Source organism: Stegodyphus dumicola, chromosome 1 (assembly GCF_044657685.1).
Source record: "Stegodyphus dumicola isolate Sdum_Otavi_A_Nest chromosome 1, ASM4465768v1".
Lineage (NCBI taxonomy): Eukaryota > Metazoa > Arthropoda > Arachnida > Araneae > Eresidae > Stegodyphus > Stegodyphus dumicola.
This window is the reverse complement of record NC_140768.1, coordinates 133,477,815-133,496,952: the sequence shown is the minus strand read 5'-3', so window position 1 is coordinate 133,496,952 and position 19,138 is coordinate 133,477,815. Positions and strand designations below refer to the sequence as shown.

Here is a 19,138-nt window from a genome sequence, read left to right as displayed (position 1 = left end):
AATCTTAACATCCAAGCAATAGTTCGTACAATCATAGAATATTTCGAAAATCTGGAGGCAAGTTTAGCTAGAATAGTTTCAACCATTGAATTCTTCGCCGAAATGACAGTTCGACGTCGTTCTTTATCGATTTCTTTCATATCAAAATCAGGATCATTTGAAGACCAAGTTTCTGGAGGTCTTTCAGGTCCTGTCCACCATTGGGATTTTAGGAGTGGCAATGGATAGCATCCTCTTAACAATAAATCAGCAGGGTTTAAGATTCCTGGTATATGTTTCCAACATCCTTCTTTACTGTAATCTTGAATCTCTTTAACTCGGTTTTCTACAAAAACAGACCAATTATTCCGCTTCTTTAGCCATGCTAAAACCACTGAAGAGTCTGACCAAAAATAAGTCTTCGTGTTTATACAATTCAAGCTTTTAATAGCCAATTGATATAATCTTACAGCCAAAAGTGCGCCCATTAATCTTTTCCGGTGGGCTCGAAAAACAGTTGTGTACCTTCACTGGAGGCTCTTGGCTCAGCGATTATGGAAAGGGGGAAAAATTATGGAATCGAGTTCTTAACGAGTGGGTGATTAGTGCTGTTTTGTCGGCAGGCAGGGAAACGCTCAGGATTTCCTTTCAATCTAGTTCCAACGCTCAAGGCGTTAGAATGCGGGATGTACTCTAATCGCTTTCACACTGCAGGTAGATGAATACAGTTTTCCCAAGAAAAAAAAAAAAAGTACTATTTTATCTTCAAATGAAATGTATGCTATAACTAGAAATTTTGTTCTAAAAAGTGTTCCATTTTACGATTAAAATAGTTTTTTAAACTTGCACCTATATTATGTACTAAAACACTAGCGAAGTAAATAGTGTTAAATATATTCACTTGTCATCGTATCGAAAATTCAGTGATTTAACGTATTCAAACATTTCCTTCAAACAATACATGCATTTTCATTTTTAATAGTATTATTATTCTGATGTTGAAGAGCAAATTAAATAGATTTTATTTATTACAAGTGCCATTTAAGAAGCATTTTCCTCATTTTTCCAAAATGAGGGTTAATACTTTTATACCTCTGGAAATATTCATTGCTGGAGAAATTGAATTTGCTCACTGCGTTTGTACTGCACTAAATTATTATGGAACTACTCTGATATGCGCCCTCAAGGCGCCAAATTTCTCGCCAAATATTTTTGGCGAGAAACTCCACGCTGCCATATTACTATCTAAATTTTTTGTCTACATTTCGAACTTTAAGCCTAAAATGTCTCCAAAAACACGGTTTTCGCGAATACAAAAACCACGTTTTGAACACACAATTTAAGCTAAAAATCCGAAACAAAAACAAAAAATTTAGATAGCAAAACCGTGAAGTTTCTAACCAAAATTATTTTACAAGAGTCCATGTACACAGCGATATGTTTTAATTTAAAAAAACATCTACGAATGGCACAATCTAGGCAACGAACGAATTTACGAACTACGCATACCTGGCTTTAATAAATTAACATAACAATAAATTTCAAAGAATACCATGTACACAGCATCCTGTTTCAACTTAAAAAAACATCTACGAATTGCACAATTTAGGCAACAAACGAATTTACGAACTACGCGCACCTCACTTTAATAAATTAACAACAATAAATTTCAAAGAATACCATGTACACAGCGTTCCGTTTAAACTTTAAAAAACATCTACGAATTGCAGAATTCAGATGGTATGCACTAATCAACAAAATAACTAAAATAAATTTCAAACAATTCAAAAAAACAACAATAACGACAGAAATTCATACTAAAAAAAACAATGAACATTACATTCTACAAAATAAGAAAAGAATAAAATAAAATGCACTTACCATTAATGCTTTTTCGAAGAGCAGATATACCAATTTCATACCGCCTTTAACATGCCGCCACGTAATCACTAGTATCGTATTTATATGACAGCCAGACACACTATCCAGAAAATTCATACTATGGTTCACAAATAAATAAAATAACAAATAATCACAAATCCCTACTTCTATCACGCACAACCACTAAAAATAATCTCCCATACCTTCTTTCCACACCTCCAAATACCCATTGCCCCCCAACAGGATGATCACGACGATATTTCCTTATGCCGAACTTCAATTCAACAACTTTCACCATTAAATCTTTCCCCCTTAGCTTCTCAGACACAAAGCATGACGGGAACCAACGAACTCCTGCGAAAGACTTTTCAACGTCAACAGGGTTGCCATACAACACGCAATCGCGCCAAAAACCAGCGCAGAACACATATCGCCACATTTGGTGAAATTAGGGCGTATATCAGAGTTGTACCATTATTATTGAACAACGCCAGCACTAAGAAAAATGTACAATGCATGAGCCAAGAATTTTTTTTATTTATTATTTTTTTCCATGTGGCATTGAAAATAGCGGTCCCAGAGTTGATCTGCCTTTACATCAGGGATATAAGATGTTTAATTTATTTAATCGCTTCATTGTTTTTGGTTTAAGAAAGAAGTGCAGATGGAAACCCTGGAGCTCTAAAAAATTAAATCTTTGTTGAGTTTTAATGTATTCAAAAATTTAGTTTCATCACTTAGAGATTTAAGATACTACTTTTACCTTAGAATAGAAAGGGAACAGTTGTTCGATGATTTATACTGCTACTCCATTTTTTCTTTGAATGCAAAATTGCATATACAGGAACGCATTGAAATTTCAAAATGTAAACATCTTTGTCGAATGGCGAAATATTTCTTCAGTTTTTATGATCTACATTTTCAGAATGCTAAAATCGCCTTTGAGGTATCAAACTGTTATGCGAAATTTTCAGATCTCAAGCTATTTACTGTTGCTTTGTATGGAAGTAATGAAGCTGGGAAGGAAGATTCGTACTGAGTTAATGAATATTAATGAAGATTCGCACTTAGGATTAAATTCAGGGAACTAAAAAGTAGTACACATCTGAATTCCTGTATACATGCTTAGTATTCCAATATCTTGTTTGATTCCCTCCAAAATACGACTCTCACATAAAATTAATTACTTTCTGAACACTACAAGTTACTGAGAGGTTAAGACCGTTGAATGCTGGTAGTTATACATAGGTTCGACGTCAGGCAATCGAGCTGGCCGCATGGTTGGTTTTCATTGTGTTCCCCATGTGAAACGTGAATACGAGCCAATTTCTCCTAAAAGTTCTCCAAGAAGGCATGCTTTCCTTTAGGTAGGCAGTCTTCGTGTGCTTTCACATATTCAATTAACCTAAACTAACGTATCTAATTTCTGAACAAATTGATACAGATATGACATTATAGACGCAAATCATATAACAAAGGATAAATTAATAAGTTATGAAACTTTTTTTAATTTTGAATTAGAAAATATTCCATAATAACTGCTTTAATAAAAATTTGTATTTCATTTGTCGCACAATTAAAATTCATTTTGTCATTAAAATGATTCATAAAAGGGTTTCTAAACATAGTTATGAAACGCTCATAAGTTTAGCTTTCTTATTTCGAATATAATTTTATTTTTATTTGTCGAATTAAATAAAGTGTTATCTACCTAAGCAAAAGGGGCGTTCAAAGGAAATTGGCTGATATATCCTTTACATATGTGAGAGAACAAAAAACATTCATGCAGTCAATCCGTTCTTCGGAATTTGAATCGAGGTCAAATTATCAGAGTTAAAGAAATATTATTCGCTCGGCCGCTAGTTATCATTGAGAACATAACAAACCAAAATTTAACTCAAGTAAGCGGTAGTCGTGGAATGAATGTCATTTAGAAATAACATTAAAATTAATTTTCATTACCTGAAACATTTATATTACTACACTGCCTTATACTAAAAATTGGAATAAAGTGATAAAAATACTTATGAAAAGAATGAAACGAAGACAGTTTCAAATTCGAATTGAACCCAAATTTTAAAAAAGTTAATTAGAAATAACTGAAAAAATTATACAATTTTAAATACATTCAAGGTTTTAAAATAATTTCAGAAGAATTTTAGCAGCCGAGCTTCCGAAAATAAAATTTCTTTGATATTTGACCTCCAAGCCGTATTTGTACTTGAAAAAACCTGAAAACGAAAACGCGTGAGAATCGAAGTAACAAACTGTTCTTTTTATTTTCTCCTCTCAACAAAATATTTCCTGGAAGATACCGAATTTGCAAACAAGCCATGTGGGTTTAAAACACGGACAATTTTTCCCAATCCATTAGCGGAATCCGACAAAAGAACACACTCTCCCGGGCATGGAGGTAGGATACTTCCTACCTCCATGCTCCCGGGTGTCATAAAATAGTCATCAAGCCTCAAGCGCTAGAATTCCTACCCCTGCCACCAACGGCAAACGTCTCGAGCCCCCAGTTGCTGTATCCTTAGTACGGGACACATAGTATGTCCCAGCCCCTGGGAAAAGGTTAATTCCAACCTCGGTAAAGTGATTTCTTTCAATGGGGTAAGTCGGGATTTTGCTAGGACAAGACTCAAGTAAACTTCTTCATATTCTTCCGTTCTTAAAAATACACAGGCACCATAAGCTAGTTTACTTGCATCGCAGAAGACGTGTAAAGAGCTTGTTGAATTAATGAAAATTTTCCTATTAGTCATTCAAAAAATGTACTTCTGTAGACCATTTACTGAATTCTATCTGAATGTCCTCTGGTAGTTCCTCATCGAAGTCAGACTTTAATTTTCAAGTCTTCTGCAAAATAATCTTTGGAATAAGAAGAGCTGGTGAAGAAACTCCTATAGGATCAAAAACTTTCTGAATGCATGAAAGGAGGATTCGTCTTGTGGGAGCTTCAGACCAAGATTACTCGGCATCCCAATTCATCTGATGGGCGGTAACACTGAAGACCGAGCATATTTTCTGGACTTTCATTCAAATCTAAACTACTTTTCCAACTTCTAAGGTTGAACCCAGCTGTAGACATCAGTTCTGTGGCTTCATTAATGCGTGATTCGATTTCTTCTTCTTTAAAAACACCAGTAAGACAATTATCCATACAGAATGTGCCTTTTAACTTTTCTGCGATCTTGCTTAAATGTTCAGGTGAATTTTCTAACAAATTATTTAGACATGCTGAAAGAAGAAATGGAGAACAGCAAACACGAAAAACTACTCTGCAATGCCTAAATTTAACAATATTTCCACTTTCCTACCACAAGAAGCGTAGGAAATCTCTATCTGCTGGATCAATTTCAATTTGTAGAAATGCCTTTTCTATATCAGAAGATATACCCACATAGCACAAAAACATCCTTGGGATATCCCAAGGATGTTGCTCGCGGGATATGCGCACATCCTCAGAACATCCCGCGAACCTCCTCCCGAGTGCTTAATGTCACATCCCGGGACATCCTAACCAAGTCCCATTGACAGCGTGCGGGATGTTATTAGGATATGAACTCCTACTTACTACATCCTCAGGACATCCCGTAATATCCCAATTTCCTCCTGAGCGCTTAATGTCACATCCCAGTATATCCTTAGGACTTCCTATCTACGTCCCACCGACAGCGTATGGGATGTTATCAGGATTTGAAACACTAGTTACAATATCCCTTTAACCTCTTAAATACATACTCTCAACTGCTTAGTGTCACATCCCAGTATATATACAGAGGAAAATTCCAGTGAAAGTATGTGAAGGTGTGATGATCTAAAACCATCTTTTTTTTACACAGATAGTCTCAAATCGTTCTCCTATGGTTACTATGGAAAAATCAGAAATGTTGAAAATATTTATACAACTTATTTTGTTTTTAAATCTGAATTTGTGAATATATTAAAACTGAGCAAGGAAATTAAAATGAATTATTAATACAAAATTTTGCTTTTATTTTTAAGATATTAAAAATCTTTTGATAATTTTTAAACATCCAATAGCCCCCAAATTGAATTATTCATAATTAAATTATTTTACAAAATCAGTTTCTAATTTCAGTTAATTTGTATTAAAAATTGAATAATAAAATTACCCATTTAATAATCTTTACATAAATGAATCATCTTTCTTTAAAACATGTAAGGAATTTATAGTGTTTTGATGACACTGTTGGGAAATTGTTAAAAGGAATAAATTGTATTTTTAAAACTAAATCAATTCCTAGCCTCAGAATAAATAAATATGTTTTTGTAACATGAGAATGCTGCAGGCTTTTTTATATATTTAATATTTAGTTGTAAAAATTTGACATTATGTTAACAATTCTTTATATCATTCAAAAGGTAACTCAAGAAGCTCTTCTGAAATTCTATCTTTCTGCTCACACAATTAAAAAAAAAAAAATCTGAAAGGCCTCAGATTTTAGCAGTCACTCAAAGAGGCTAAAAGTTTATGAATGCATAGATTATCAATAGAGATGGGGCAGTGGAAATAGCAAAACATTTTATAAGATACTGACACCAGAAAGTTATATATCTTCTATATATTTGAAAAATGAAGAAATATATCATGTAATTATGTAGAAATATTAAAATGTTTTCATTTAGATATACCATGAATTAAATGCATTTTAAATCAATCAGATTAAAAATTTAAAAAAGCATTGTTAAGAACTGTGTGTAGTGCTTTTAAATAGCTTGGCTTGTTAGTCAATAATATATTAGATTTTAAAGGTAAATGTTAAATTTTGCCAAATGGCAAACTTGAATGAAAAGCAAAACAAGTTTACGGCTGATGATATGAAGTCACATTTCAAAACTAATAGCCCTTTTAGATTAAAAAAAAAAGTTCTGAAAATAATTTGCAATGGTTCATTGGTATTATTTTACGCAAAATTCAGTAAAATGAAATTTACCCATTGAAATCAGCACCAAATTAAACTTTGTAAATTCTAGCACATGTTAAAGGTTGTCTCATCCAGAATTTTATTACTAACCATTCATTTCAGAGCAAAATAAAACAGTAATTGCCATTTATATGACAATCAATATCAAAAATTTAAATCTGCATTTTACGCAACATAGAAAAACTTCAAAAGATCTACTCTTTACCATGCAATTAAGGCATTTTATTCTGCTATCAACTCTACCAATTATTAATTCCATTAAAATTTTCCATAAGTTTATTAATTCATTTTATTTTGAGGTGAGCTTTTATTCAACTCTCAATGTCAACGAGAATGTTTAGTTCATTTTTTATTCAGTCTCAAAAGAGAAATCACAGTGAGAAAAGCACTGCTACCTTAAACTGTGATTATATATAACAAATGCAGTGAATTATAGTTAAAAAATAGTGAAAATATTTATATTTCTGAACTGTTTCATATATAACATTTTCAGTTTCGCGTATGTGGCAATTTAAGAACTTTTTTACGTATACCAATATTTTGAAATATCTGCAAATTTTTATATCTTCAAGGAAAGCTTATTCTTTCACCTTTAGTATATAAGTAATGGTAATTTACCAGATAAAATTACTTAATGGGGAATACAGAAAAATATCTAACCACTTACCTTTGTGACTTCATCTGCAAAGAAACTAAAAAAGTAGTTCAGCTAAATCTGCTATAATAAATATTTATAATAATGCTAAATTATGCAATATCTATTAATATGACAAATTTTTGTAAAGCTATTTATTTGGATGAAAAATAAACACATTCAGAAATTTATGGCACTATATTATGATTAACAGAGGAAAAACACTTTTCAAAATTCAAAATAGTTTTTATTAATCCAATTTATCACATTTTATTTGAATTCATGAAAAACAATCTTATATCCATGTATTCTTATGTATATAAGAACTCTTGATAAATTGGACCTCTGTCATTGCCTTTCACAGCACCTAAAATAAAAAAACACTCACAATTACTATATGTGAATATAATTCATAATTAAATTTAAACAAATGACTATTGGAATGCAAATTAAAGGAAGCATTTAAAATATTTTAACATTTAGTACCTATAAACAGAGTAGCAATTATTTGATTTTTCGATTATAGTAAAATAAACATGGGGGATGCCTTTTAAAATTTTTTATGTCAGAAAATAAACTCAAACCACCAGCTGAACATATGAGCAGTTTTATCAATCAGCCACTGGTAGGTAACCTGGATACTGAATCAACATATAAAGTTGCCAAGATAAAGAGAGAAACAAAATTATGATAATCACATCTTACCTATTCATAAAACTATTTTAAATTTAATTTGTAGGCAAGTCCAAAAAGAGTGAGAATGAATTTATTTTGCAACACAAAGTAAAGTCTTGCAGGAGCAAAAAAAAACTTGTCTCATGAGATTGGCAAGTAAAAAATAATTAACTGCATCTGGTAACATTTATCTGACAACACATAAGTAATTGTTAGCTATGTGCAGAAAATAAAATCTGATCAGGAGCGTAGCTAGAGGGAGGCAAGGGGGGCATCTATCCCTGGGTGCAGAATCCAAGGGCCGCCAAACTGATGTTAGAACATTTTAGAATTAAATGTTTTCCCTCCTTGGCAAGCAGTAGGGGGTGCGAAATTTTCAGTTGTCCCTGAGCGCTGAAAACCCTAGCCATACTCTGAATCTGATCATGTTAATGCAATTTTAAACTTTTGAATTTAACTGCAGAAATTTACCAAAGAAGTACTTGTAACAGTAGTAAATGAAGATGTGGCTAATCTTTACTGTATGGTACACCTTGGTTTCTGCCTGAAAAAAAATCGCAAAGTGGTATTGGTTGTTTGTGAAATGTGGAAGCCCATTGCGTCAAATAAGTTTTTCGGTAACCCTAATGTTGATAATGTTGGCGAAAGTAGCCTTTGGGAAAAAAAAAAATTTTTTTGTCAATAAAAAGGAGTTATTTCTGCAAATATTGCCAACGTGCTGTGATAAATTTAGTTTTGGGCTACTTTTTTTAATAGTAAACCTTTTGTACGGTCCCAGGTTTTTGGTTCTTACCATTCTTTTCAATTGCTGTGTTTGGTTGCATGGAAGTGGTATGGTCTTGTATTTTGAACATGCTATTTATTATTTTGGTGTGGGTACCATCGTTTGAGTATGTCTGAGGTGACTAAGAGACGAAAAATTTAATTGAATTGCTTACCTGGAGGATGGTGGTGGGAAGCCTAAACATATGCATGTGAAAAAAAAGGTATGTTAAAAAAATGATGTTTCATTTATTTTTTTGTCTCTGTGTGTTAATTTTTGTTAGAAGATTTGTTGTTTAATGTTTTTATGTTAGGAAATATGTATTTTTGGTAACTTATTCCTCTCTGTTTGTGTATTTTTGGTTGTCTGTGTGTTAAGACAGTGGCAAATTTTTTCTGGTAACTATGATATTTTTAACTTTCTGATTTTCTTAAAGTGAAAATAGATCATTGTGTACATGGACAAAGTTAAGGCAGTGCACAATGCCCAGTTTGTGCAGTTCTCTGTTTTAATAGGTCAATGTGTACATGGACACAGAGTTTGTGTATGTCTTTGACTTCTTATTTTGGTTTTGTGTAGTGGCCACCTTGAAATTGGTGCCGATCCTCTTAGGTGACGATCTTGATATAAAAAAAAAAGAAACGATTCGCCAAGGGTTACAGTAGAGTAAATTTTTACCAAAGATGTTCTACCATAATCACCATTTCAGTGGTTTAAACACTAGTGGAGCAGTATGCAGAGATGAAGATTTGAGTTTTGTTTACACAGCATGATGGTTTAGGCACTCCAGCCATTACAGTGAACAAAATTATAATAAACATAGCCACAATAATTGTCTATAAATATTGATGTATAACACTGCATTAACTAATATATTTCTTATGCTAGTATATACAGAATCCTTAATTGAAGGGAAAATCAGAAGACTGTGCATGCATTTTCCTTTAACTGAAACATGGATTTGACCATACAAATCTCAGTCTTACGGGACATGCCACACTATGCAGATCGACAGTAAAAAGTGCTTGTGTTGTTTTTATTTGTTAGAGGTATGAAATAAATATACTTCTAGATTTTAATTTTTTCTTTTCTTGTTTTACATTTGGATTACCTATCAAAAAGTAAGGAATTTTGATATTATTACAATATTGGAGTTAAAATAACAATTATTGGACATGTTAAAGTAATGAAAATTTTAAATTAGGTTAAAAAGTAACCCTTATGTGGCATATTTTTGAATTAATTAACTCTATCAACATTAAAAACAACAAAACGTCCCTCTTTATTAAGGACTTTAATTAACTAATTTTAAATATGGAGCTATGAATGAATTTTTTCCCTTGCATGTTATAATAACTGAAACAAAATTACTCTGATACAGTCAAAATTCCTAAATGCAAGTACATAAAATTTACTTTAGCAATTTAAAGAGATGAGACAGACTGAACACATGAATAAATTTCTATCAAAGAATAATTTATTAAATTTGGCCCGTTCCATAGTAAACTTTAACCATTAGATTACATTATTACACCATGTTATCAGTTTGAAAAGCAAGTCATATGCCAGATCTTGGATGTAAAAGAAATGCACAAAATAATATACAGATTATTGAAAAATGATGTATACCAATGTTTATAGATATGATTAAATGTAACAGAAAATTTACTGTCACAACCACATTTTTAAGTGAAATGTATTATTTTAACATTTTACAATATTTAAGGTATGGCATTAAATGCAACATTATGTGCCTGGATATAAGTTAGTAAATTAAAATAATAATAATAATAATCAAAGAATGAATGTCATGAAAAATTTCAAAAACAAGCAGAATTTAATTTAGAAGACCTTTAGACACTTATGATAAATAAATTTGAGAATTCTTCACCCAAAATTAAATTATAATTAACTAAAACCAGTTTGACTGACCTTCTACAAAATCCTTCAGCTGCAATTTTTTCTAGCTTGAAAACCAAATTCTTCTCCACATGGTAATAACATCTTAACCACTTGAAATTCCTGCAGAAAGTTTGTTAACACAGTAATAGAATTAATAGAATAGAAAAATTAACACAAAAATATAGAACATCATTTAAACTTAACGTTATTACAAATTTTGGTGCTTTCTGACTATCTGCAAAGCTGTGAAAATTGGCAAAATGGTTAGTTTATGGTTCATATCTACTGCTCTGTTCACAAGTAGTAATTCAAATAAGCACTTTATAAGAAACAAGAAATTTTAGGATGCACACACACAAAAATATATACATTGGGTCAATATTCACATATTTTTCATCCAATGGAATACTATTCAGAAATAAAGATTAAATATAAAGCATGTAAATACATGTGTGTGGTATGCATATTCATAGTTTGCTATTATCATGTGCATACTCTTGCTGTTTTAGCATAAGTTGAAGCTGTGAGGGCAGATGATAAGAAAATATCAGAATTTTTCATGTATAAGAAAAGATTGCCCTGACAATAGTATCTCAATTGTTTAGCACTGACATTTACATAGCGCATTAGAAATATATAGTAATATATGTATAATAAAAAGATAATTGCATATTATTAATTCATTTTTTTAAATGCCAAACTTTAACAATTCTTTCACATATAATTAAACAGAATTCTTTCACATGAACATCTAAAATCCATTCTTAACTAAAGAATAAATAATAAAACCATGTAAATTTCTTATCAAGCCCATCATTTCCGAAATGTCTACTTCTGAAAGTTCCCAACATTTCTCAATATATAATTAAATTACTAAACTAAGCATCAATGATCATCATGTTCGCTAATGTGGCAATATCTTTCACACTTCTTTGTTACCACAAGTAACAAGTAGGCTTCAATAAATCTTTAACTGTTACATGCTACTTTTGTCTAAAATTTGTACAAATAATAAAATTAAATGAGCTCTTTATAATATGCTCAAAGAAATAATTTTGTATGAAAATTTGTATGTTATATATTGGCCTGATTAATGATTCAGGAAATAATTCAGGTTTTCAAAGTGCTTCCAATAATTCAAATTTCAGCTTGTGTCAAAATAAAATCTATAACACAAAGATAAGCAAATTTTCTTATGAACAATGCATTTTAACATTGTTAAATCACTGGCAATCACACAGTACTGATTGCTTCAATAAACATTACTGTAACTGTGTTATTTAAAACAGCGTTTCCCAACCTTTTTTGGCCAAGGCACACTTGTCGCGGGGAAAAAAATCACGAGGCACACCACCATTAGAAAATGTTAAAAAATTAACTCTGTGCCTATATTGACTATAATAAAGTAATTCTCTTGAATAGGAATCAAATAAGCACAAAGAAAGTATTTTATAATTACTTTATTATGAAATATTAAGTAAACAGAATAGTGAAAAATTATAAAATACTTTCAGTGCGAAACCAGGGCCTGTTTGGCTGAACACAAAGCTGATATTCTGGCTGGAATCGAAGAAAGACACACACGTAGCTCTTCGTCAACAGTTCTCAGTCTCTCTCTGTATTTGGTTTTCATAGCAATCATGCTTGAAAAGCTAATCTCACACAGATATGTAGTGGAAAAAGGGAGCAATGTCAAAATAGCTTTGTTTGCCAGAAGGGGGAACTCCTTGGCAGTATCCAACCAAAAACTGTCCAAAGGTAGATCAGCAAATCTTAGCTTGCAACCACGATTTTGTCTCAGTTCAATTAGTTCCTCCTGCTCCTGTAAAGTCATTTCCTTTCCAACAACTGATGCTGAGCTATAAGGGTCCCTAACCCAGTCAAGGCATTCAGTGGAGACTGAAGAGAAATAAAATGACAACTTCTCCTCAAGAGTTTTTAAATGCTTAACTATTATCTCACACAGTGCAGCAGTGTGAACACCTTGCCATTGCATGGTGAGTGTGAACATTTCAAGATTGCCACTTTCCACGTGTTGATGCCAGAGTTGCACCTTTGAACGGAATCCATTTATTTTATCTGTACTTGTAAGCAGGTTTTCATTTCGGCCTTGCATTCGGGTGTTCAATTCATTCAGATGATGAAATATATCTGCAAGGTATGCCAGCCTTGCACACCACTCATCACTTGCAAGCTGCTTTGCGTAATCTGACCCCTCATTTGTCAGAAACACTTTAAGTTCCTCCCGCAGCTCATACACACGAACCAAGACCTTGCCACGTGACAACCACCGGACCTCCGTATGAAACAGCAAGGTTTTATGCTTTGCTCCCATCTCCTCACACAAAGCTGCAAATATGCGACTTTTCATGGGTCGTGACTTTACAATGTTTACCATGCGCACAACATCATCCAACACATGAACTAAGGCTGATGGTAAAGTCTTGGCTACGAGGGCCTCGCGATGTAAAAAACAATGCGTAATAATCACATCTGGATTTCTTTCCTTCACTCTGCTTACAAAGCCTTTCGTGCGCCCAACCATGGCTGCAGCTCCATCGGTGCAGACACTTGTGCAGTTTTCCCACTTAAGTCCTCCTTGTTCAAGGTATTCTGATGTGACCCGAAAAATTTCTTCTCCTGTTGTTTTTTCTGGCAATACCTTGCAAAAAAAAGTTTTCTCTAATTGCATCACCATCAACAAAACGCACATTAGCTAAGAGTTGAGCATGTCCACTGATATCAGTAGACTCGTCAAGTTGCAATGCAAATTTCTCACTGATACGGATCTTTTCCAAAACCACACTTTCGATGTCTGCAGACATGTCATTAATACGTCTGGAAATTGTGTTGTTTGAGAGATGGACTTTGGCTATTTCCGTTGCTGCTTCAGGTCCGAGCATCTCCTCTACAATAGCTTTGCAGGCAGGAAGTATTAATGTCTCTGCCACAGTGTGCGACTTTTTTGTCTTGGCTATAAGTTCAGCAACTTGATAGCTAGCTTTAAGAGCTTTTTCATTTACCTTTGTTGTTTTTCTCATAAAAGTTGCCTGTTTCTCCATGTTGTCACGCAGGCGAACAAAATAGTCCACATTCTTGTTTTGAAGCAAAGGGTGTTTCGTTTGGAGATGGCGTTTAAGTTTGCTTGGGACCATAGCACTGTTAGCTAACTTTCCACCACACACCACGCACAGTGGAATTGGTTTGTGTTCATCTCCAGTGAAAGTAAATCCAACTGAAATATAGCTTTCGCTATATTGCCTTGTGCCAGAGAATTTAACCATCTTTGCTTTCTTTTGACCCCCACTCATACTCGGGCTCTCATCTGGCTCCAGATTTTGTTCAGAGTCCAGTTCTTTCCTTTTCAAAAACTTGTCCATCACTGCAGTATCAGTGTCTCTCTCCTCACAGCAGCCGTTGTCTCTCTGACACTGTGTGAGGCGTCTGCCTGCGTCTCATGGGGGCGGGGACACGGCGGACACTTGTCAAGATTGGCAGGGGGAGGAGTTATAGCACTGCACAGCGCCGTGACCACCTATGACACTGGCATGGAGGTAGGAAGTAAGAAGGAGTCGCCCTAAACAAGTTTCTCCGTACCCTGCTCTGAAGCACCGGCGATCCCTACGTGGTGACCAAAACATTGGGTCATTTACCATTGAGTTCTATGGGATTTGACGCGTTCGGGTGTAAATATTTTGTAATTACGTCGCAAATATACATATAAATGTATATATTTTCTTTTTCTACAACACTTCAGAGTCCTAAGTATGTGAAAACAACATATTTTTAAACAACATTTCATTCTGAACGGAATTAAATGCTATACTTTTCACAGGACAGTTTTCTCAGAATGGTTTAATTTGAATGAAATATTTTCACAAGTTTTCGTTAATTACATTAGAAAAAAAAAAAAAAAATTAAGGTAATTCGATTTTATTCGGTTAAGGTACAAAAATTAAGATCAAAGTTGTAACTGAGTTATTATAAAATGTAAAGGGAATAATTCTTTTAATTATACTTATCAGATTTTTTTTTTACCCTTCATTTCAACAATACATATTCCAAAACTCTTTATTACGTTCTTAAGTGCGCATCTCATAGCATTTGCTTTACAATATCTTTTAACCGATTGCTTTCCAATACGAACAATTCTTGCTTAAATAGTTTTATAACGTATTTGTCAACAGGATTTCAATTTATGTTTACAATTCAATATTAAGATTATTATATATTTAGATAACATTTATAATCATTATAAATTAGATACATTTAATCATTAGATTTCTTCACAGTACTTTCACAGTTGTTTATAAGTGAATAAATTCTTCATTTCAAATACATTTATAAATAATTTAATGAATATTTAAGTATTTTGTCAAAGGCAGATACATGCTTTTTGCAAGCACATGCATAAATACCCATACATATTTCCTATTTATCATTTCCGGCATGTGCAAATCTTTAATTTCTGTGCATTCACTATATTTTTCGTGTAAAGTAATTTACACTAATTTAGCATACATCCGAAAGTTTTACATAAAAAATATATATGAATATAATTTGAATGAAAATTATAAGTATTATTTTTAATACCCACTCAAAGGTCAGTTTTTCTTCAAAATTCCTCCACGATGGCATCTCTCTCTTTAGGCAGATAGCCCTTGCATGCGTTACTCTATTTAATAAAAACTTAATCTGACCTATGTGCCTAATTACAAATATTTTAACATACATAATTTTATATTTACATTTAGCCATCAAGTTTCAAACTTTTCAAATCTTCTAGAAAATAAATTTTGGCAGATCTCTTTTAGCAATTTTCTTAAAATCTATATTTTTGTAGTGCAACAGCTTAGAATTTTATAAAACAAATTCATAATCAAAATCGCTGTTGTTAGTTATCGAAAAATAACCAAGATGTGATTTTTGCGTAAATGTCAGTAAACTATACAAATTGCTATTATCCATCACACTATGAATGTTTCTTTCATGCGAGAGTGTCCCTTTTTCGATTTCTATGGAACTGTCGTGTGTCGAAATACTATCAGAATTTTGTCAAGCGAGCTTCTGAATGTAAACAAAAAACACCCCGTCTGGTGACCCAAGCTTCAAAGCAGTGCTTCACTTCTAGCGCGGAATGGCCCCTCCTCCCTTTCCTACCTCCATGGACACTGGCGGGGGGAGTGACGGGAGGAGTTATAGCGGGCGAACAGCACCGTGACACCCAGACCTGGCGGCACACTACGGTGCTTCAGACGGCACACTGGTGTGCCGCGGAACAGCGGTTGGGAACCGCTGATTTAAAAGACTGTAATCTTTTAATTATTTCCTTAATTAAATACATTACAGTCTTTTCCTCCTTCTAACACCAAAAGAAAACCCAGATAAAAAATATAAAAATATCAGTAAAAATAAATTATATTATTGAATGACACTTTACATTAATTACACTTATGCATATATTATTTTATTATAAATTATTTCAAAATCAAAGAAGAGAAGGGGGAGAAACTTTAATATTGACATTTCCAAAATGGGGTTTTCTTCCGGAGAGGATACGTTGGCGCTTCGGCAGAGGATCCGTTGGCGGCGAAGCGTATTTACTCGCCAAGCTTGTCAACGGCTAATCGGCCATGAGTTTAGCGGTGTACAGTTACGTTACAAGATATTTAAAAAGGTTAACCGTAATACAAACCGTAAACTGAAAATCATTAATAGCAATGAAAGGACTGGATATTATGTTCCCATAGATCCCCTAACTCCATATTCCCTCTGGCTTGCAGTAAGCCATTTCCTGTTTGTAATGAAAAACCGCCTGTTAACGAATTTCCGCGAAATGCGTTGATCGTAATTGACTGTTCATTAGCTATTTTTGGTGATACATACATGTCTTCTCCATTTAAAACAGAACCAGATCATATTTGCAGATCACAGCAAAGTGCTTCCCTAAAATGATATAAACATTAATCATTTAGTACAGTTTGTTATTTCAGGCAAAAAGAATTCACTTTTCTGGATAGCATTTATATTTCCATCTCACTTTCAATGAAACATTAAGAGAAATGCATATAATTTAAACACCAGTTTATTTTATTTATCAGACAGATTATGTTAACTCGAAAAAAACCTATCAGTAAAATTCGGTAGTAATAATTCTGAATGTTAGGCAACTTGCAAGATTCAACAAAAATTATCAATACTTTTATTATAATGACAATACTACAGTAACATGAACATAAAATTAAACTGCATATAACTATAAAATAAGCCAGCATATAATAATGGTGCATTGGTTTCTAAAACAATGGGCTCGATGAAAAAATACATGTATTATGGTAGCTATTCATATTCTTCAGCTTTACTAATATTCTCACGTTCACTTTACATAACTAAAGTATCTAAAATACAATAAAAACGCAAACAATATTTATGAGAAAATGTCAAAAGCAATCATAAGCATTTGATTGAATGACCATATTTTGTCTTCCTGCAAGTCGAATCTTAAAATGATATGCAGTTTGAAAAATGCTTAATCCTTTTATAAAATATTCAAAAAAGATTAAAAAAAGGCACGACTGTTCTGTTACCAGGACCGGGTTCTGAATTGTATTTATGTATGCTTGTATATTTGTGTGTCTACATATACACATCTATGCACATACTTACGAACACAGGTTCATACATTTCCGATTCTGGTCCCAATAACAGAACAGTACCCCCAAAAAAACTTGAATTACAAACTAGATTAAGATAATGTTTCAACCATACATATTTTGGACAAAACAATGCAAACTCTTATTTTTATACAATTGTTCAAACTATTTAACATAAATTTATTGCTGCAATAAAATAATAAGCAATCTGATCACAGATATTATTTTGAAACTGAATGCATAAACTAGACTAAAAAAAATTCAGTCATAAACATTTGGATAGCAGGGCAAATTAGATATTTGAAAAGACAGCCAGCCATTGAGATACACGTAATTCACGACAGAATGGTAACAATTCATAAAGCTGTGAAACATTTAACTGTCAAAATGACATAAATTCGAAAAGCAAAAAAAGTAAACATACAAGTATTGCAACTGAACTTACCTTTCATGCAACAAAAAATATCCATACAAGTTAACCTCATGGCGCAGCCATTTTGGATTTCGTTTCAAATCAGACAGATGTTTACGGATTTGCGGAAGAATACGAGGAACTAGTAGTTTGCCGGATACAATGTGTAATGACGCGAAAGAATATAGTTCTGTAGAACTTCCTACATTATTCCGTAATAAACAGTACTATTTCCTAATTTTTTCTTTATCTAATTAATTAATTAATAGGGAAATAGTTAAATAATGCCGAATTCATTTTTAATGAAATGTAAAATTTTGCATGTATGGGACGACCACCTTCCATCCAATATTTCTGAGAATATAAACAAATTTTGGAATCTGAGAGTATCAGTAAAGAAATATATAGAATATCGCCTCTCAAACGACCACTTCTGAAAGTGACCAATAGTTCTGAGATTATAAATAAATATTGATATTAAGCATTATTTCTATAAGACGACCATCTCTATATAAGACCAAAGTTTCTAGAATCTTGGATAGTCATCAGAGATGTATCTTTACTGCGAAATTATCGCACGACTGTAATTCAATATCAATAACAGATCGCGCGATTGAAAAACATTTTCTGTCCTGTAATTAGAGGAAAAAAAATTTCCTTATGAGGTATTTCTCCCGCTTTCCTAGCGTGCCTTCGTGGTGTAATAGTTCTGCACGCTGGGCCGGTATTTCAGAGGTCCGTGGTTCGATTCACGGCGAAGGCGGTTGCTAATTTTTCATCTCTACGGCTTCCCAAAAAAATCCTAATGTCTCTACAGTGGCGCCCGAACTAAAAAGGTATTGGATGAGGTATATCCACACCCAGGATTTAGTGATTGGATCCCCTTAAAAAAAAGTCGGCCTTTAAAAAGAGAAGTAATATAAGATATTTCTCCCGCTTTCCTAGCGTGTCTTCGGCCCACCAGCGGCCGAGCTGTAAAGTCGCTGAACCCTGGTAGTGCGATCCGAGGTTCGAATCCCGCGAACGGGCTGGCTGCAAGAGTGTTTTCGTGGTTTTCCCCACGTGTAACGTGTATACGAGCCAGTTTCCCTTAGAAAGTCCTCCACGAAGACATCCCTCCCCTTAGGCAGATAGCCCTAGTGTGCTTTGCCATAATTAAATACACCACCACCACACCTAGCGTGTCTTCGTGGTGTAGTGGTTCTGCTCGCTGGGCCGGTATTCCAGAGGTCCGTCCTTCGATTCCCGGCGAAGGCAGTTGCTAATTTTTCATGTTTCCTGCTTCCA

At 33.4% G+C, this 19,138-nt stretch overlaps 2 protein-coding genes across 3 annotated transcripts in view; both read right to left on the bottom strand.

Moving 5' to 3' along the window:
* Positions 1–2,118, bottom strand: part of LOC118179349 (organic cation transporter 1-like) — a 225,317-nt gene extending 223,199 nt beyond the window's left edge. Inside the window, exon 1 of the mRNA XM_085820863.1 lies at positions 1,861–2,118. Coding sequence (XP_085676989.1) covers positions 1,861–1,977 — 117 coding nt within the window. The 5' untranslated portion in view covers positions 1,978–2,118. The remainder of the gene's footprint in view (positions 1–1,860) is intronic.
* A 5,560-nt stretch (positions 2,119–7,678) lies between these two features.
* Positions 7,679–18,032, bottom strand: LOC118202456 (zinc finger BED domain-containing protein 5-like). Of its 2 annotated transcripts, XR_015042197.1 has the most exons (3): positions 17,885–18,032; positions 10,817–10,906; positions 7,679–7,813 (listed from the first exon to the last, which is right to left on the bottom strand). XR_015042197.1 is itself a non-coding variant. In XM_085820846.1 (2 exons), exon 1 carries the CDS (start codon positions 14,164–14,166, stop codon positions 13,390–13,392), a length of 777 nt encoding a protein of 258 aa, XP_085676972.1. In that variant the 5' UTR covers positions 14,167–15,428; the 3' UTR covers positions 7,679–7,813; positions 10,817–13,389. The 2 variants fall into 2 exon arrangements, 1 of the variants encoding a protein (XP_085676972.1); XM_085820846.1 differs by lacking the exon at positions 17,885–18,032 and having other exon boundaries at positions 10,817–15,428.
* Between the last annotated feature and the right edge of the window lie 1,106 nt (positions 18,033–19,138).